The sequence below is a fragment of the Moschus berezovskii genome, chromosome 4, assembly GCF_049115385.1.
Source record: "Moschus berezovskii isolate FMDL1 chromosome 4, NW_MosBer_1.0, whole genome shotgun sequence".
Classification (NCBI taxonomy): Eukaryota; Metazoa; Chordata; class Mammalia; order Artiodactyla; family Moschidae; genus Moschus; species Moschus berezovskii.
This window is the reverse complement of record NC_142463.1, coordinates 17,279,845-17,300,840: the sequence shown is the minus strand read 5'-3', so window position 1 is coordinate 17,300,840 and position 20,996 is coordinate 17,279,845. Positions and strand designations below refer to the sequence as shown.

At 46.4% G+C, this 20,996-nt stretch overlaps 1 protein-coding gene across 2 annotated transcripts in view; it reads right to left on the bottom strand.

The window, feature by feature from the left end:
* The window catches only part of TMEM269 (transmembrane protein 269), a 26,770-nt gene extending 5,774 nt beyond the window's left edge, over window positions 1–20,996 (bottom strand). Inside the window, exons 1-7 of one of the 2 annotated variants that reach the window (XM_055403761.2) lie at window positions 20,913–20,996; window positions 19,517–19,625; window positions 16,335–16,473; window positions 8,642–8,739; window positions 7,822–7,965; window positions 6,626–6,826; window positions 1,522–1,774 (exon numbers count right to left, since the gene is read on the bottom strand). In XM_055403761.2, coding sequence (XP_055259736.2) covers window positions 1,647–1,774; window positions 6,626–6,826; window positions 7,822–7,965; window positions 8,642–8,739; window positions 16,335–16,473; window positions 19,517–19,625; window positions 20,913–20,927 — 834 coding nt within the window. In that variant the 5' untranslated portion in view covers window positions 20,928–20,996 and the 3' untranslated portion in view covers window positions 1,522–1,646. Of the gene's footprint in view, window positions 1–1,521; window positions 1,775–6,625; window positions 6,827–7,821; window positions 7,966–8,641; window positions 8,740–16,334; window positions 16,474–19,516; window positions 19,626–20,912 lie in introns of those variants that run through there. The other variant, XM_088835198.1, reaches the window with a different exon arrangement.

Sequence of the window (20,996 nt, the reverse complement as noted above, 5' to 3'; positions counted from 1 at the left end):
GGGGCACTGTGGCAGGCAGCAGAAACACGAAAATGTAAACTGAAGGAACTTAAAAATCTAAGAAACAGATCTATTCATCTATCCATGAAAAAAAATGTAAGTGCTATAACAGATATGAACAGAAAGCCATGGAGAAAAGAGGGTGCTGTCTTTTCAGTTCAGTTCAGTCGCTCAGTCGTGTCCGACTCTTTGCGACCCCATGAATCACAGCACCCCAGGCCTCCCTGTCCATCACCAACTCCCGGAGTTCACTCAAACTCATGTCCATTGAGTCGGTGATGCCATCCAGCCATCTTATTCTCTGTCGTCCCCATCTCCTCCCACCCCCAATCCCTCCCAGCATCAGAGTCTTTTCCAGTGAGTCAACTCGTCACATGAAGTGGCCAAAGTATTGGAGTTTCAGCTTTAGCATCAGTCCCTCCAATGAACACCCAGGATTGATCTCCTTTAGAATGGACTGGTTGGATCTCCTTGCAGTCCAAGGGACTCTCAAGAGTCTTCTCCAGCACCACAGTTCAAAAGCATCAATTCTTCAGCGATCAGCTTTCTTCACAGTCCAAAACTCTCACATCCATACATGACCACTGGAAAAACCATAGCCTTGACTAGACGGACCTTGGTTGGCAAAGTAATGTCTCTGCTTTTTAATATGCTATCTAGGTTGGTCTTTTCTTTTAGAGCCAAATCATAGCAATGTGGACTTCACTGGACTTTTTTCATATAACTTTAGAGTTAATGCATACTTGCAATATGCATTGTTCTGCAAACTTCAAGAAGTTAGGCCTGAGGTAAAGGTGGTCTGGTGCACTGGCCGAGGAGGGGCAGAATGAGCCAATAATCCTCCAGTACACCACCTGGGGGTGGGAAGTCCAGAGGCAGTGCTGCACATGTGACTTTCAGTGGGCCTGAGTTCTCTATGGCGGGGCCACTTTAGGGTTCCATACAGTTCTATTTCTATTCAATTTGGACTTTAGAATATGAAATGTCCTTTGAATATCTTGAGTTTAGTATTTTTAGAGCTTAGGGGAAAAAAAAAACACACAATGAGATCCTGGAGGCCAGATGATGCCCTCAAGATGCCAATGTGTCTAATCTCTAAACAAAGCAAAAAGCAGAAGTTTTAATTGTGAAAATAGAGAATAATAAGTTACAAAACCCTACACATAAATGGGGTGACAGGATTGCCCTGCCATCAGCTCTGCTCTACAGAGCCAGAGTCTATAAATGTAAGAAACCCGTTAGTAAGCCCCACCTTACCACTGGAGTCATTACATTCAGGCAGGACGAGGTGGAGGCTACAGCAATTCTGAAGGGCTTCATTCATTTCCAAGGGACAAACCTTAGTGCACCAGGTCACACAGCTGGTAACAGAACTAGAACTCAAACCCAGCCCAAGTTTAGCTTGGAAAAAAATCTGTATGACACAAACAACTATGTCACCAAGGGATTCAGAATCCTGAATAAAGAGGAAGAAGTACAGGGCACTGGCCCTACTGTGGGCTGCTCTGGTTCAAGGCCGCATGTATCCAGCACTGCACAACACAGAGACAGGGAAAGATTTAGTGAGGGTAAGGCAAGCTTTGGCCCACCATGCTGGCAGAAACCCCACAGAGGCCAGTGGGAGTGGGTAGGGCTGTTTAATATCTTCAGTACCATGGCCGAAGACATGCTGCCTTGCCCCACAGAGCATCTGGAAAGAAGATGTAGGAGAGTGACCACGCCAGGCAGTAAAAGGCAGTGAGTGAGAATGGACACAAGAACAGCATGATGACACCTAGAAGAAGGAAAAAGGCAGACACTCAATTTTCATGAAGCTGTCATGTGTATTTTCCACCCTGTAAGTCCAATCCCCATCTTTCCAGACTTCAGTTTTTACTCACACTAAAACCATTGACACATGAGCCTTACCTTTATGAAGTTTGTGTAACTAGATGATTACAATCTAATGCAATCTCTATTTCTTTGCATTGTTCACTTAAGGCTTTCTTATCTCTCCTTGCTATTCTCTGGAATTCTGAAAGTGAAAGTGTTAATTGCTCAAAAATTCTGAATGTGTTAATTGCTTAATTGTGTCTGACTTGTTACAACCCCATGGACTGTAGCCCACCAGACTCTTCTGTCCATGGACTTCTCCAAGCAAGAATAGTGGGTAGCTATGACCAACCTAGATAGTATATTAAAAAGCAGAGACATTACTTTGCCAACCAAGGTCTGTCTAGTCAAGGCTATGGTTTTTCCAGTGGTCATGTATGGATGTGAAAGTTGGAATGTGAAGAAAGCTGATCGCCGAAGAATTGATGCTTTTGAACTGTGGTGCTGGAGAAGACTCTTGAGAGTCCCTTGGACTGCAAGGAGATCCAACCAGTCCATTCTAAAGGAGATCAATCCTGGGTGTTCATTGGAAGGACTGATGCTAAAGCTGAAACTCCAATACTTTGGCCACCTCATGTGACGAGTTGACTCACTGGAAAAGACTCTGATGCTGGGAAGAATTGGGGGCGGGAGGAGAAGGGGATGACAGAGAATGAGATGGCTGGATGGCATCACCGACTCGATGGACATGAGTTTGAGTGAACTCCGGGAGTTGGTGATGGACAGGGAGGCCTGGCGTGCTGTGATTCATGGGGTCGCAAAGAGTCGGACACGACTGAGTGACTGAACTGAACTGATTCCCTTCTACAGAGGATCTTCCTGACCCAGGGATCAAACCCAGGTCCCCTGTATTTCAGGAAGATTCTTTACTATCTGAGACACCAGAGAAGCTCTGACTGATTGGAAGGACTGATGCTGATATTCATTGGAAGGACTGATGCTGAAGCTGAAGTTCCCATACTTTGGTCACCTAATGCGAAAAGCAACTCGTTGGAATAGACCATGATGCTGGGAAAGATTGAGGGCAGGAGGAGAAGGGGGCGACAGTGATTAAGATGGTTGGATAGAATCACCAACTCAATGGACAAGTTTGAGCAAACTCCAGGAGATAGCGAAGGACAGGGAAACCTAGTGTGCTGCAGTCCATGGGGTCACAGAGTCAGACATGATTTAGCAATTGAACAACAACAATGCCATCTCAGATTCCATGTTGTCAAATTCAGATCAGAAATCAGTCTTAGCCAAGAATACATTTGAGTTGCCCGGATCTCTTGTTAGAAAAAGAAAAAGAAAAAAAAAATGTATATTGATATTGTTTCAAGTTTAACATGTGATAGGGGTCAATACAGTATTATACACATGTGGAAAAGAATTAACATAGCAGGCCTAAGACTGCTATCCTTAGAAAATCCTGCTTGCAAGGTCGGCCAGGAGCCTAGAATCTTGAATAATAAAGTTTCCTACACTGATAAAAACTGATGAGAGCAACTAGTTATACAAGTGAGGTAGTTAATGCAGAACGTTGATTTCCTTCTGTGGGAAGTCTGGAATTTTGGTGCATGCTAGTCAGAGGGGAGGGTCTTCCCTAGTGGCTCAGTGGTAAAGAATCCGCCTGCCAATGCAGGAGACTCAGGTTCATTCCCTGGGTTGGCAAGATCCCCTGGAGAAGGAATGGCAACCCACTCCAGTATTCTTGCCTAGGAAATCCCATGGACAGAAGAGCCTGGAGAGCTACAGTCTATGGGGTCACAAGAGATGCACACGACTGAGCAACTAAACCACCGCCAGGCTCCCACAACACAGTTTCAATCTCAGATTTACCACCAAAGGGCACCAACATTTGTGGAGATCTACTTTGCACTAGAGGCTTCCCAGGTGGCTCAGTGATAAAAAAAAAAATCTGCCTGCCAATGCAGGAAACACATCTTCGATCTCTGGGTCAGGAAGATCCCCTGAAGGAGGAAATGACAACCCACTCCAGTATTCTTGCCTTGGAAATCCCATGGACAGAGGAGCCCAGTGGGCTACAGTCCATAGCGTCACAAAGAATTGTACATAATAGAGCACAGGCACACACACTGCACTAGACAGTCTGCTAGATAGGTTACAAAAAGTACTTTATGCACATTTCAGAATTACCCTGTGATTTAGGATTAAGTCTGTTTTTCAGATAAGGAAACAGGGGATATAATTCGGACAAGGTCCTGATTCAATCGCTCATCTGCCTGGATGTTAAAAAGTAGACACAGATGGCTTCAGAAAGATCAAATGGAGGGAGGGAGTATATAGTCTATGGCATTTCCATGGGAGGAACCAGCATATATTCCTTAAGAGAAATCAGAACATGGGACCTGAAAAAGACCACTTCTAAGGATAAGAAGCAGTAACAGAAAGGTATTAGAACATTGGAATACTACATCTAGAGAACAGTCATTGATTTTTGAGTTAATGAGATAATATTTCAAACCAAAGTTGTCCTGGAGAAAGGTCTCAGTAGCCATACAGCAGCTCCTCAGATGTACACAGCTCAGTGAGGGAGAAGGGAACTTGGTCTAAAAAGATGACTGGCTGCCCTCCAATATCCACAGGAGGCATTTTGAAATCTGTCCAGCAGGGCTTCAATATCAACTGGTGTCAGATTTGTGCGGTGCAGTCTCCCCTTCCACCCACACAGCACAGACAATCCATGGAAGGCTGTCAGGTGAGAGGGGATCCTGGGGCCTACAGAACACCGTGGGACACGCTGCGGCAGTGAGAGGAGAGAAGCGCGAGTGAGGGAGAAGGGGCTGGGAATTTCCGTTTCCAGGACACATCTGAGCCAGCGGACCTGCATACGTTACCTCATTTAGTCTCAAGAAGCTTGCAAGGTAGGGGTTATCAGCTGTGTCTTACAGATGAAGGAAGCTGCAGCAGGCTCAGATTCAGGCAACTAACATGTGCTGAAGTTGGAACTTGAACTCAGGTCTGTTTAGCTCCAAACCAGGTGTCTTCTCCCCTCATTGTGCCTCTGCCAAGTGGGACACAGGAGGAGCCAGCACTTAGAACCTGGACAGGGCTGGGGGTGCTAATGCTACAGAAGAAAGGGGGTGAACTTAAAGGGGAGAGTCAGGATGGAACCCAGGACCCTTCAAACCAAGTGAAAGTGTTAATCACCCAGTCATGTCTGACTCTTTGCGTCCCCGTGGACTGCAGCCTGCCAGGCTCTTCTGTCCATGGGATTCTCCAGGCAAGAATACTAGAATGGTTGCCATGCCCTCCTCCAGACTCAAAGGTTGAACCTGGTCTCCTGTATTGCACGCAAATTCTTTATCATCTGAGCCACCACTTTAAACCAAGTGAACCCACATAGAAACTAAGCATAGATGTCATCCTGTTTACATGAGCGCATTTCAAAAGAAGAAAAATCGATGTTCCTTGAAGAAGACCATAAATCAGGGAAATCTTAGGGAGACATCTTCCAGGGCCCCAGTATGACCAGGGCCTCAGGGCCTGGCACCCTTTACTCAATTGCTATAGCCCAGAAACTGCTTCCTCGATATCAGCTGTACAATATTTCCATCACTCATGTCAAATCTCTTCCTTCACCTTTACCCCCACCATCACCTTTCATGTGACAAAAAGCTGGTTTTCCTACTTCCATTCTGAGTCTCCTACAATCTATTCTCTACATTACAGTCAAAGTGTACGTGAAAAACTGTTGCTCAGAAATCCCTTCAGAGACTTCTCATCTGCCTCCAGAATCGAATCCCCAAGCCTGCCCAGTCTGCTCGCTTTGCTGGCCCAGTCTGCTGCCAGCCCTCTCTCAGCAAGTCCAGGCACACTGCTGCTCTAATGCATCTGGCTGCTCCTTGCCTCAGAGCACTCACAAAGCTCTGTTCCATTTTCTGAACCACCCCTCCCACTACTTGGCAAATTATCTTGTAGTTTTTATGTATTTTTAATTTTTTCCAGTTTTATTGAGATATCACTGACATATAACTTGGTATTAGTCCAAGGTATATCAACAACTTTGATATTGGTATATATTACAACATGATAACCATAATAAATTTAGTTAGTATCCATCACCTCACAAAGTTACAAATTTTTTTCTTGTGATGAGAACTTTTAAGATCTACTATCTTAGCAACTTCAAAAAGACAATACAGTATTGTAGACACCATGATGTACATTACACGCACAGAACTTATTTATCTTGTAACTGGAGTTTTTACCTTTTGACCAATATCACCCAGGATTCGTTCCCTCTAGGCATTCCCATCTAAATTAGGTCATCCTCTGATGCCCTCTGAGAACATGCTGTAGTGTCACAACACATCAAAACTATATATTTTTAGTTATTTCTGCCATGATTCATTTGGTGCCTGACTCCCCCATCAGAAGGAAGTATTTGTCTGGTTTACCAATTTGATTCTTACTACCTGGTATATGGTAGGTGTTCCTAAATCCCTATTGAACTTAATAACATCCAACAAATATTTACTTGAGTATCTACTATGTGACTGGCAAAATCCTAAGTACTAGGGATTATGGCACAAATAAAAAAAGAGTCCTTTATGGGTGGAGGGGGGCAGGTTTGGTGTATATAGACAACAAACACGTAAATACACTTCAGGGGATGATATTTTAAGTTCTATGGAGAAAATTAGAGCAGGGTGAGAGAGAGAGGGAATGTGGGGTGAGAAACAGGGTGGCAATGAGCAGCAATAATAAATGATCACTAGTGACATTGAGAGCAACATATTTCACTTACCTCCCAGATAGACCATTTTTTTCCAGCTCTCAGACTCCAGGATTTCGTCATGTGGGTAGTAGCTCTGGTCCATCATGAACAGAATCATGAGTGAGGCCATGCAAGAGAGAATGAACGTGTTGCCTTTGGTCAGGAGGGAGGTGGAAGCCAAAACACAGGAAGCATAGGGGCAGGGTAGACCCTTGTATGTGAAAGGAATGCCTGCAGGGAAAGAAAAGATGGGGTTAGCTGCTTCCCACTGCTCTAAAGCATCCACAGGAGGAAGTCCTTCTCTCTTTGGGTCTTCCCTGCCCCATATTCCAAATTCCTTCACTCTCAGGGCAGTGGCCAGCTGTAAAGAACTTAGTTATTCAGAGATGACCTGTGGGTTTTGCACTGGATCCCCACGGTAAAGCAGGCAGCTAGGACCAGGACTGTGCCCTGGCCCCTAGGAAGCCTCTGTAGAAGAGGCCTTTGAGATCTTTCTGTCTGCCTCTGCAATCCCTTGCATTGTTACCTTCTGTCAGTTCAGTTCAGTCCAGTTGCTCAGTCATGTCCGACTCTGCGACCCCATGAATCACAGCACGCCAGGCCTCCCTGTCCACCACCAACTCCCGGAGTTCACTCAAACTCACGTCCATCGAGTCGGTGATGCCATCCAGCCATCTCATTCTCTGTCGTCCCCTTCTCCTCCCACCCCCAATCCCTCCCAGCATCAGAGTCTTTTCCAGTGAGTCAACTCGTTGCATGAGGTGGCCAAAGTATTGGAGTTTCAGCTTTAGCATCAGTCCTTCCAATGAACACCCAGGATCAATCTCCTTTAGAATGGACTGGTTGGATCTCCTTGCAGTCCAAGCGAATTGTTACCTTAGGCAAGGCAATTACCCTCCCTGGAGTTCAGTTTCCCCATCTGTTTTGGGAAACTGGAGTATGACCTCTAGTTCTAGGGTCTGTGAAGCCATGTGCTCCATCCAAAGGTCACACAACAAGAAAAAAGCACAGCTGGTTCAAGAACCAAGGGTTCCCGCCCCCTAGACCAGGGTTCAGCCAAGGCAACCTGAAACCTCCAGTGGGCCTGAAGTAGGAGAGAAGGAAGGAAGAGGGTCTCCATAAAAGGAAGGAGAGGAGTCAGTTACTGCTCCCCTGGTTTCTGACATCCAGCAGCTTCTCCCCCACACAGTTCCCCACCCTCAGCCATAAGTCTGGTTTCCACTCACCGGTTGAATAAAAACAGAGGCGGAATGAAATAGCTAACACATAGATGATGGCCAGGAACCCATTCAGAGGTCCATCCACTCCTAGAAGCAGGGCTGAGGCCAGGCCAAAGGTGGTGAAGACTGCAAAGTCATTCAGCTCGGTTCCTGCTCCAGAAGGCCAAAGTTAGAAGAACTTTCGCTCATGTGTCTTGTATCTTAGTCCCCTCTGGTAGGGGAGCTGGAGTGGTGACAAGCAGGATCCTGCTGTCAGGTCCCTGAGGGGCCAGAAGGCAATGTTGCTTCCTGGGGTGGTCTGCTGATCAAAGACTAGGGTCTCCTGGCTCTGCCTCAAACTGACCTGAGGCAAGTCTTTCCCTGACTAGGTCTTAGTTTTCCTGTTCTTCAATGTGCAAGGGTTGGACCACAATTGGAAACAAATTAACGATATGGAACCCTATTTTTTCAAGCAAAATCTTACTTGGGAATATTTTATTATATTTTAAGTGAGTTGCTCTGCTTGGGGTATTTTTCATTTCTCCACACCTCCATTACCACAACCGCTGCTCCCACTCCCAGATCCGCCCTGAGGGGAAGACAGGGCAGATAAGTCAAGTGAAGGCCAGGAGAAGGCCAAGCAGAGATCCACAAGTGAACCAGCAGAGTAGCTAGATCTAGGCTGCGGGGCTCACAAACTCCTGTTCTAGGGCCACTTCTGCTGTACTCAGAGGGACTGAACAGGGGTGGTGACTGCCAGAAGCCTGCTGGATATTACAGGACAGGGGAGCTGACCTGAATGGGTGCTCCTGGGGTCAGGGATGATGAAGCTGAGGCCTAGACTCACCGGATCTGGAGCAGATGTTCAGGTGTCTGGTCGCTGACCCGATAGCCATGTCTAATAGAAAGCTGACCAAAACCATCCAGGAGGCACAGGAGCATTTCCTAAAGTGCAGGCCCGCAGGCCAAACAGGACAGCTCTCTCACAGTATCAAAGAGACTCCACCCCTACCCACCCCCAACTAAACCAATATGCTTCCTATGCTAGCCAGCACACATATACACACTCCTTCATGCTCCCTAACTCACATCCTTTCTGATCTGTGCTGCCTTACACCACACACACACACACACACACACACACACACAGACTTACATCCCCTTCATGCTTGTATTCTCAATCCACATTCTTAAAGGGCTGCCCTCTATAGGTAATCGTTAAGAAAAAGGGTCCCTTCCAGTTCTAAATTCCAGTTGTATTCGATAGCAAGGGAGATCCTAGGTCCTAGCCCAGCCTCCACAACCATCTCATTGTGGCCTCTGTTCCTCCATCTGTAAAATGAAAGGTTTGTATCAAATGATTTCTTTAACAGATACAAGCTTATTTAGATTATCTATTTTTCCAATGTGAGTTTTGTATCTTCGTAGGAGTTGATCTGTTTCATCTTAGGCTATCAAGTCTGTGGACACAGTTTTTCACAATATTCTTTTATTATACTTTTAATGTCCATGTAATGCTTCCTCATTTTTCATTTCTGATATTCGTAATTTGTATCTTCTCTTTTTCTTGGATAGCCTGGCTAGAAGTTTATCAATTATATTGATCTTTTCAAAGAACTAGATTTTGGTTTCACTGATTTTCTTTATTGACTTCTTGTTTTCAATTTCATTGATTTCTATTCTAAGTTTTATTATTTCTTTCCTTCTGCTTACTATGGATTTAATTTGCTCTTTTTTTTCCAGTTTCCTAAGATGGAAGCCTATGTAATTGATTTTAGAGCCTCCTTCTTTTCAATTTTTTCAAAAACTTTATTTTTTAGGGAAATTTTAGGTTTACAACAAAATAGAGAGTAATGCAGAGATCCATTACCCTTGTTCTCACATATGCATAGCCTCTCCCATTATCAACATCATTCAACAGAATGATACATTCTGGCCTTGGTGTACACCAAAAGTGGCCCTACACTCACACATCGCAGTCACTCAAAGTCCATAGTTTACCTTAGGGTTCATTCTTGATGTTACATCCTACGGTTTGGGCAAAACTATAATGGCATAGCATTCTGAAAGAGATGGGAATCCCAGACCACCTGACCTGCCTCTTGAGAAACCTGTATGCAGGTCAGGAAGCAACTGTTAGAACTGGACATGGAACAACAGACTGGTTCCAAATAGGAAAAGGTGTACGTCAAGGTTGTATATTGTCACCTTGCTTATTTAACTTCTATGCAGAGTACATCATGAGGAACGCTGGGCTGGAAGAAGCACAAGCTGGAATCAAGATTGCTGGGAGAAATATCAATAACCTCAGATATGCAGATGACACTACCCTTATGGCAGAAAGTGAAGAGGAACTCAAAAGCCTTTTAATGAAAGTGAAAGAGGAGAGTGAAAAGGTTGGCTTGAAGCTCAACATTCAGAAAACAAAGATCATGGCATCTGGTCCCATCACTTCATGGGAAATGGATGGAAAAACAGTGGAAACAGTGTCAGACTTTATTTTTTTGGGCTCCAAAATCACTGCGGATGCTGATTGCAGCCATGAAATTAAAAGACGCTTGCTCCTTGGAAGGAAAGTTATGACCAACCTTGATAGTATATTAAAAAGCAGAGACATTACTTTGCCAACCAAGGTCCATCTAGTCAAGGCAATGGTTTTTCCCGTGGTCATGTATGGATGTGAGAGTTGGACTGTGAAGAAAGCTGATCGCCGAAGAATCGATGCTTTTGAACTGTGGTGTTGGAGAAGACTCTTGAGAGTCCCTTATACTGCAAGGAGATCCAACCAGTCCATTCTAAAGGAGATCAATCCTGGATGTTCATTGGAGGGACTGATGCTAAAGCTGAAACTGCAATACTTTGGCCACCTCATGCGACGAGTTGACTCACTGGAAAAGACTCTGATGCTGGGAAAGGTTGGGGGCGGGAGGAGAAGGGGACGACGGAGAATGAGATGGCTGGATGGCATCACTGACTCTGTGGACATGAGTTTGAGTGTACTCCGGGAGTTGGTGATGGACAGGGAGGCCTGGCGTGCTGTGATTCATGGGGTCGCGGAGAGTCGGACACGACTGAGCAACTGAACTGAACTGAACTGATAATGGCATAGATCCATCATTATAACATCATCCAGAACATTCTCACTGCCCTAAAAGTCCTTTGTGCTCTGTTTATGTCCTCCCCACCCTCCTGACAACTGTGATAGTTTCATTGTCTCCATATTTTTGGAGACATAGTTCCTCCATATTTTCTTTTCCAGAATGTCATGTAGTAGAGATCATATAATATGTAGCCTTTTTAGACTGGCCTCTTTCACTTGATTATATGCATTTAATGTTCCTCCATGTCTTCATAGGGCTTAATAGCTCATTTGTTTTTCACACTGAGAGTGATATTCCATTGTCTGGATGTACCACAATTTATTTATTCATTCATCTACTGAAGGATACCTTTGTTACTTTCAAGTTTTGGCAATTAAGAGTAAAATATCATAATCATCTAAGTACAGGTTTTGAATATAGTTTTCAATTCATTTGCTTGATTGTACGGTAGGAGTTGGGCTTCCCTGGTGGCTCAGAGGGTTAAGAATCTGCTTGGAATGCAGGAGACCTGGATTCAATCCCTGGGTCAGGAAGATCTCCTGAAAAAGGGAATGGCTACCCACTCCAGTATTCTTGTCTGGAGAATTCCGTGGACAGAGGAGCCTGGCAGGCTACAGTCCATGGGGTTGCAACAAGTTGGACATGACTGAGCAACTAACATTGACACACTGACTCGTGGTAGGAGTATGCTTAGTTTTGTAAGAAGCCACCAAACTGTCTTACAAAGGGGCTGTACCATTTTGCATTCCCATCAGCAATGAGTAAGTGCTCCTGTTGCTCCACATCTTCAGAAACATTTGTTATTGTCAGTGTTCTGGATTCTAGTCATTTTAATAGGTGTGTAGTGATACCTCATTGTTAATTTGCATTTCCATGATGACATTTGATGAGTATCTTTTCATGTGCTTAAATGCCATCTGTATATCTTCTTTGGTGAGGTATCTGTTAAATTCTTGGGCGCTTTTCAAATTGAATTATTTTCTTATTGATGAATTTTAAGCTTTGTATATTTTGGACTATAGTTCTTTATCAGATGTATCCTTTGTAAATATTTTCTCCCAGTCTGTGGCTTGTTTTCTAGTTCTCTTGACATAGACTTTGGCAGAGCAGATTTCTTTTCTAATATATGCATACAATGTATAAATTTCCCTCTAAGTACTGCATTCACTGCATCTCACACATTTTGATAAGTTGTATTTTCACTTTCATTTAGTTCAAAATATTTTTTAATTTCTCTTGAGACTTTTTTGTCTATGTATTATTTAGAAATGAGTTGTTTAACCTCCATGTATTTTGGAATTTTCTAGTTATCTTTCTGTTATTTCTAGTTTAACTCCATATGGTCTAAGAGCATACTTTGCATGATTTATATTCTTTCAAATTTGTTAAAGTATGTCTTACAGACCAGAATGTGGTCTATCTGGGTGAGCTTGAGAATAATATATATTCTGCTATTGTTGGATCAAGTATTATATAAAATATCAATTAGATCCAGTGGGCCAAGGGTACTATTCAACTATATCCTTACTGATTTTCTGCCTGCTAAATATCCAATTATGGTAATAGATCCATAAAGTTCTGCTTGTAGTTCTATCAGTTTTCATCTCACGTATTTTTGACACTCTAAATGACTTCCAAGGCATCTCTCACACCCTGCCTTCACGGATTCCTTCTGTTTGGCTGTGCTGGATGTCTGCTGCAGTGCACGGTCTTTCTCTAGTTGGGGTGCACAGTGGCATGCAGGCTCAGCAGTTGCAGGGAGCTGACTTCTCTAGTCACGGCACATCAGCTTAGGTGCCCCACGGCATAGGGGATCTTAGTTCCCAGACCAGGGATCGAACCCACATCCCTTGCATTGGAAGGTGGATTCCTAACCACTGGACCACCAGGGAAAGCCCACCTTCAAGGAATCTGTGTTTCTTTCCAGCACATGCTCCCAGACCCCCTCTGAAAGCAGCTATAACAACCTCAGGCCAATGTGCCCTAGGAGGCCACACCCAAGTTGATGCACTGACTGCAATGGTTGGGTGGCCCAGAAGCAAACAGAGAGCCTGACCCTAGACCTCAGCTGTCCCTAAACAACCTTAGAATTTCCTTTGTTTAGACCCACATTTATGTGTCTAGAGGGGCTGAGCTGGTAAAGAATCCCCCTGTAATGTGGGAGACCTGGGTTCAATTCCTGGGTTGGGAAGATCCCCTGGAGAAGGAAAAGGCTACCCACTCCAGTATTCTGGCCTGGAGAATTCCATGGACTGTACAGTCCATGGGGTCACAAAGAGTCAGATGTGACTGAGCGACTTTCAGTTCACTGTGTCTAAAGGGAATTGGGCCCACCATCATGGCCTTAAATACTACATTCCCAGAAGATTCAGTCAGTTCAGTTCAGTCGCTCAGTCATGACTGACTTTTTGCGACCCCATGAATCACAGCACGCCAGGCCTCCCTGTCCATCACCAACTCCCGGAGTTCATTCAAATTCATGTCCATCGAGTCGGTGATGCCATCCAGCCATCTCATTCTCTGTCGTTCCCTTCTCCTCCCACCCCCAATCCCTCCCAGCATCAGAGTCTTTTCCAGTGAGTCAACTCGTCGCATGAGGTGGCCAAAGTATTGCAGTTTCAGCTTTAGCATCAGTCCTTCCAATGAACACCCAGGATTGATCTCCTTTAGAATGGACTGGTTGGATCTCCTTGCAGTATAAGGGACTCTCAAGAGTCTTCTCCAACACCACAGTTCAAAAGCATCAATTCTTTGGCGATCAGCTTTCTTCACATTCCAACTCTCACATCCATACATGACCACTGGAAAAACCATAGCCTTGACTAGACAGACCTTGGTTGGCAAAGTAATGTCTCTGCTTTTTAATATACTATCTAGGTTGGTCATAACTTTCCTTCCAAGGAGTAAGCCTCTTTTAATTTCATGGCTGCAATCAGCATCCACAGTGATTTTGGAGCCCAAAAAAATAAAGTCTGACACTGTTTCCACTGTTTCCCCATCTATTTCCCATGAAGTGATGGGACCAGATGCCATGATCTTTGTTTTCTGAATGTTGAGCTTGAAGCCAACCTTTTCACTCTCCTCTTTCAATTTCATCAAGAGGCTTTTGAGTTCCTCTTCACTTTCTGCCATAAGGGTGGTGTCATCTGCCTATCTGAGGTTATTGATATTTCTCCCGGCAATCTTGATTCCAGCTTGTGCTTCTTCCAGCCCAGCATTCCCCATGATGTACTCTGCATCTAAGTTAAATAAGCAAGGTGACAGTATTCAGCCTTGACGCACTCCTTTTCCTATTTGGAACCAGTCTGTTGTTCCATGTCCAGTTCTAACAGTTGCTTCCTGACCTGCATACAGGTATCTCAAGAGGCAGATCAGGTGGTCTGGTATTCCCATCTCTTTCAGAATGTTCCACAGTTAATTGTGATCCACACAGTCAAAGGCTTTGGCATAGTCAATGAAGCAGAAATAGATGTTTTTCTGGAACTCTCTTGCTTTCTCCATGATCCAGCGGATGTTGGCAATTTGATCTCTGGTGCCTCTGCCTTTTCGAAAACCTGCTTAAACATTGGTAGTTCACGTTTCACATATTGCTGAAGCCTGGCTTGGAGAATTTTGAGCATGACTTTACTAGCGTGTGAGATGAGTGCAATTGTGCGGTAGTTTGAGCATTCTTTGGCATTGCCTTTCTTTGGGATTGGGATGAAGACTGACCTTTTCCAGTCCTGTGGCCACTGCTGAGTTTTCCAAATTTGCTGGCATATTGAGTGTAGCACTTTCACAGCATCATCTTTCAGGATTTGAAATAGCTCAACTGGAATTCCATCATCTCCACTAGCTTTGTTCGTAGTGATGCTCTCTAAGGCCCACTTGACTTCACATTCCAAGATCTCTGGCTCTAGGTGAGTGATCACACCATCGTGATTATCTTGGTCGTGAAGATCTTTTTTGTACAGTTCTTCTGTGTATTCTTGCCACCTCTTCTTAATATCTTCTGCTTCTGTTAGGTCCACACCATTTCTGTCCTTTATTGAGCCCATCTTTGCATGAAATGTTCCCTTGGTATCTCTAATTTTCTTGAAGATATCTCTTGTTTTTCCTATTCTGTTGTTTTCCTCTATTTATTTGCATTGATCACTGAGGAAGATTAGGTTGAACTAAGAAGATAGAGATTTCTGCTGCAGGTATGCCCCAATATATGAGACCCCCAAACCTAGATTTAGAGAATTTTCAAACTGGAAGGAAACTTAAACATAATTAGGTAAAACCATCTTATTTTATGGATGAGAAACAGATCCAGAGAAGTTACTTGCTAATGGTTATAAAGAATCAAACAGATTACGAGGACATTGCCTACATTGTAAAGGACTTGCTTGTGTATGTGTGTGTGCACACAGTCGCTCAGTTGTGTCTGACTCTTTGTGACCCCCTTTGATTATAGCCTGCTTTTCCAGATAAGAATACTGGAGTGGGTTGCCATTTCCTCCTCCAGGGAAATTTTCCTGACCTAAGGATCGAACCCACATCTCCTGCATCTCCTGCTTTGGCAGGCGGATTCTTTACCACTGAGCCACCTGGGAAGCCCATAAAGAACTTATCTTTTTAAAAATATATATTTATTTATTTGACTGTGCCAGGCCTTAGTTGTGGCATGTGGGATCTTCAGTTGCAGCATGCAGGATCTAGTTCCCTGACCAGGGACTGAACCCAGACCCCCTGCATCAGAAACTCAGAGTCTTGGCTACACTGGACCACCAGCGAAATCTCCATGAAGAGATTATTTTAAAGATCTGATTTCACAAAGGCATTGAAATACAATTCAGTTCACAGAAATATAATTTGCTTACAATTTTTTGGGGGACCCATACTCATGTCTCAGACTTTCCAGAACAGGGTTAACTTTAACTATTCTGCCAGATCATATGCTCTAAGTTAAGAATCAAAAAAATATTAATGGTAGCCTGCCTACCCAAGGATTGTGCAAAGGCTACAGGAATGGAATCTCTTGATTTTCTAGAGAAAATTCTAGATTGCCATATCTGGAAAGATCTATAGCGATCATAGTTCCTTGTTTTAAAGATGGAGAAGAACTTCCCTGGCAGTCCAGTGGTTAAGACTATGTGCTCCCAATGCAAGGGACATGGGCTTGATCCTTGGTTGGAGAATCAAGACCCTGCATGCTGCACAACATGACCCCCCCCAAAAAAAAAAAAAAAGATGGGAGACACTGAGGCTCAAGATGTGACCTAGCCAAGGTCACATATCAGGCTGGTGGTTGAACTGGGGCTAGGATCTTTGCCCCTTGACTCCTAACCCACTGCACTTTCTCCTGCCCCGAGTCAATCTGTATGCCTCAGTGCTTTGTTCTCTGGACAAACCCCTCTCTCCCTCATGCCATTGGCTCCAGCTCTTGGCAAAGAGCTGCTGGGCCCCCAAACATACTTGCAGAAGCTGCAGAAGATGGAGAAGAGCCCCAGGATCATGTTGGCCAGGGACAAGGCATTGACAACATCCTTCCAGGTAAATTCATTCATTTGGGGATGGCTCTGCTCTTTGGTCAGGAAGGAACTGCTGCACTCACCTGGAGCCCAGGAGAGAGGGTCATGGGGTTGCCAAGGTCAAAGAGTCCCAAAAGAAGCTCCCAGGGACCAGGTACCTCCTGTTCCCCTAGACCTCACCCCGGAACTGCACCCTCCCAACATCATTTCACTGGCTGGAATGAAAGAGACTACAGGTTGATGGAGGAGGTGAGACAAAGGTGCGGAAGATGAAAGTTCAACAGCAAAATGAGTGAACCATAGTTATGAATCATGACCACAGCCTCCACCTGTCTCTGACTACACCTCTTGCCCTACAGCACAGACCTCTCTCCAGCCCATACAGTGACCCTCCTGGCACCCCCACGGCCCAGGATCCAAGGGGTATGGGCCATTCCCCAATCTGAGAGATGAGCCCCTTGTCATAAAGACCTTTATCATAAATGAGCCTCCTTTATTTTTACATTACAAAGTAAGTGTTAAGTGTTAGTCGCTCAGTTGTGCCCGACTCTTTGCGACCCCATAGACTGCAGCCCATTTTCCAGGCAAGGATACTGGAGTGGGTTGCCATTTCCTTCTCCAGGGGATCTTCCCAACCCAGGGATCGAACCCAGGTCTCCTGTACTGCAGGCAGATTCTTTACCGACTGAGCTACAAGGGAACACATAGCTACTTTTAATACTCTAGAGTGAGCCCACAGGAATCAAAACACTGGGAAGAGGTAACCCCTCACCCCTAGGAGTGACCCAGGAGGCGAGAGGCTACCTGATGGGAGGGAAGCAAAAAGGGCCTGCTGCAGATTCAGGCTCCTTTGCTCCCCCAGCCACACTCCCTCCCTCAGAAGGAGAGGGTGTGGCTGAGGTGCCTCAGGGTCCTAGTTCAGACAGTCCCCAGCAGCAGGCCCAGTGCCAACAGCGGAAGAGACGAGAAACACAAAATGCAGACAGACAGCGCTGGATAGTTCACAGCACACTTTTACCACATTCTCTCCTGATCCCGACAACCTGGGGAGATGCTACTATAATCTCCCCATTTCATGGTTGAGGAAACTGAGGTCCTGAGAAATGGACATACTTGCTCACAGTCACATCTTAGGTGAGCAGAATCAATCCTACCTGTTTGATTCTAAATCTGGTGCTTCTTACTAGGGGCGTGATCTCAGCAGGAGGAGGTCTTTGGGGCAGGGGGTGATGAGGGAGCTCCGATGGCCAGCCCAGCAGGGCAGCTACAGCCTTTCCACACAGAAGCAGCCCCTGCCAGTCCTCCTCTCTCCCCCAGCCTCCTTTGGCAGCAAGGACCAGCTGGCCCTGGCAATTTTCACAGTCCCACTGTGTCTGTGTTCACTCTGAGACCAATACGTGCACTCCTTACACAAAAACTGCATTGTGAACCTTTATTTTGGAGAAAGAGCCCCAGTGCTCTGAAGCAGGGAGGCCCCATCGGTTGTAAACACATTACCCACATATAGAATCCTGCACTTGAGTAAAATATGCAAGTTCCAAGGTGTTTCCACGTCTGTTTTCTCATTTAATCCCCACTCATTTTCGAGGTGAAGAAGCTGAGACTCTGCTCCCATATAGCCCCTGTGTACAGCCCCAGGCACTTCTGATCTGGGCAAGAGCTAAGACAAGTCGTGGTCCTTTCCCGTAAATACTGCCACCAAGATGCAGAGGGTGAGAGGGGGCTGGACTTGGAGTTTAGAGTTAAGAGTTTATCAGTCAGAACGGCAGAGCTAACTGCTCCCATAGGCCAGCTTTATTCACCAAAGGGTATCAGTAGCTATAATCCCAAAGCCACTGGGACTCTTGAGACCTTGTCATGCCAGATTCCCTCAAAATGTAAGACAGGAAGCAATGCTAGCCAGACAAATCTGGGATGGGAAGGGGAGCAAAGGAGTAGAGTTATGTTCCCTCCCCATCAATCCTTCCCTTCTGGTCTGTCCTGAGTCTCAGGGCTCAGCTGGCAAGACCAAACACCTCTGTTCCAGTCTAGCCTACTGTTGCCTGGAAGAGCAGCATCCTAGCATCTCTGCCTCTCTGCAGAGATACCTGGCGTATGTCCAACAGTTACGAGACATACCCCATCTATACTGCTTCACAGTTTAATTAATGTTCAGTTAACTGTCTACCAGATTATCTTGTTCATTCACAAAGCACATTCATCTCTGTGGTTTCCAGTGGCCCTGTGAGGCCTGCCAGGTAAGGCAAAGAAGACTCAGAGAGCGGAAGAACCTTGTTCAAGGTCACGCTGGAAGTGGCAGAACAAGACTTCCAACTTCACCTTAAGGGTTCTTTCCTGTGTACTCTGCTGTCTACCAACCAACAGGACTGATCATTTTGTATTTGATGTAAGCTCAGATCAAGCAAGGTGCTGAGCAAAGTCCTTGGTACCTGCCTGGACCATAGAACTCACAGTCTATTCAGGAGAAGAAGACTCATGCATGCATGTGGAGATTTACATGACTGTCCATGGTGATAACTCATCTTACAGGTGGAGAAAATGAGGTTTCAGGACAGTTGAACAATTTGTCCCAGTAAATGGCGGAGCCAGGATTGGAACTGGGCCTCCTCTTTCCCAATAAAAGCCGTCTGCAGCCTAATGCAGAGGCTCCAGGTGAGAAAGGATATGGGCCTGAGAGTAAGGGCTGTTGAAATTTAGAGGAAAAAAGAACAGTCCATTCATTCAGCAAACATCTGGTCTTGGGCCTGGCAGAGGCTTCAACCCTGCACAGAAAGGAAGAGGTGACCAGGCTGCTGAGGGAGCATAGAGGAGGGGTCCTGCCTGTCGGGAGGCTCAGAGAAGGCTCCTCAGAGGAGGGGTCAGAGCCAGGCCTTGCCCAGCAGTGGCTGGCAGGACTAGCTTGTGTCACTCCCCAGCTCCTTGGAGGTCATCAGTGGCTCCCAGCGCCCTCAGGATGGAGCTCAATTCCTTCGTTTGGTATGCAAGTCCTTTGTGCATTGCCCCTGGACCCCTTCTCTGCCCGCTTCTGGTCTTGGGTTGGGTGGTCTTGACCTCTTTGGGAAGCCTGGCATGCCCTCAAGTCTTGAGGTGCTCCTCCTCTGCACTGCCACATCCCCTTGTGCTCACCGTGTGACAGTTGGCACTCTGTATTGGCACCGCCTATGTGATCTTCCTTCTCTAGTACAGGGAAAGGAACTTGAGTGCTGACCGAGGTCCCCGGTGCCCAGCATGAGGCCTGACAATAGAAGTTGTTCAGTGATTGTTAAATTAATAGAGCACTCTGGTGCTTGCCTGAGATCCTCTCCCTGCACTCAGTCACTCAAAGCCTGTCTAGTCTGTCCCATGAGAAGCCTTCTCAAAGGAACAATCCAGCCTCTTCAACACACCCAAGCATCTACCCGATGCTTATGATCTTCCGTTTATTCATTTAAAAAAATGTACTTGCTGATGCTTGCCCTGTGCCCAGCCTGCATGTTCTGGGCACACAGAGCACCCTCAGGAGGCTGGGAGTCTGGTGGGGGAGGCAGATGTGTGCAGGGACAGTGAAGGCGGTGTGATGAGTGTTGTTGGACAAAGGTTTGTCAGGTTGCTGAGTGTGTCCAGGGAAGACTAAGTCCGTGAGGGGGGCAGGGGAAGGCTCCACCAACAGGATATTTACGACTCTATAAGCATAAATAAAAGGGGTTGGCGGCAGCGGGGAGGGTGGGGCGGTGGCGGGGAGGGCGGGGCAGTGGCGAAGGCAGCTTCTTGGCAAAGGAAATTGCAAGAAGGAAAGCACAAGGAGGAGGCTGGATCCCACGGAGAGAGGGGCACCTGGAGGCAGAGCCGGCAGGGAGGTCACCGTTGTGATAGCTGGTGTGATCTTGCATTGCCGCTGTGACTGGGCAGTAATGTTTATGTAGTAAGAGGGTGTAGGAGGGTGGGTTGCGAGTGGAGGGTGGTCTCAAGGGGAGAGGCTGAAGAAAAGGAAATCAGCCATGAGACTGGTGAGAACGAGGTGAGCGAGCCGGAAGGGCAGGCGCTGGGTCTGCTGCTGGAAGGAGTGGGGAGGGTTGCGTGTGGCCCGGGGCTTTCGAGGGAAAGGCAAGGGCAGCGGTGTGGGTTCTGTGCCCAGGAACCCGGCAGCGTTGGTGCGAGAACGCTCCGGGTGACACTTCCCCGCGGGCAGGCAATGAGCCACGGACACAGCCACTTGTGTGAGAAACGACCTGCCTCCCCGCGGCCACCCTCCTCCACCCGCTACCCTAGAGGCCAGCAACCCAACAGAAAACCGGCCTCCTCCTGACGCTGGTCCGTCCAAGCTGAAGACAGCAGCGTGCTCCTCCTCGTCCTTCCCCCTCCACTATTCCTCGCTCCCTGCGGGATGACAGCAACGGCACGTATGCCCAGGTGAAAAGATGGAGGAGACCAAGCCGGGGCTGGGCGCCAACACCTCGGGACAGCTCTTTCCCCACCGCCCCCACGCCCCCGCCGCGACCACTGACAGCACCCGGAGGAGGCACCTGCTGCTGCGGATGCTTACCTGGGGACCAGACATTCTTAGTTGGGGTGGGGGCCCACACTCCTCCCCCGCTTCCTGTGCAGTGGAGGGGCCAGCCAAGGCGAG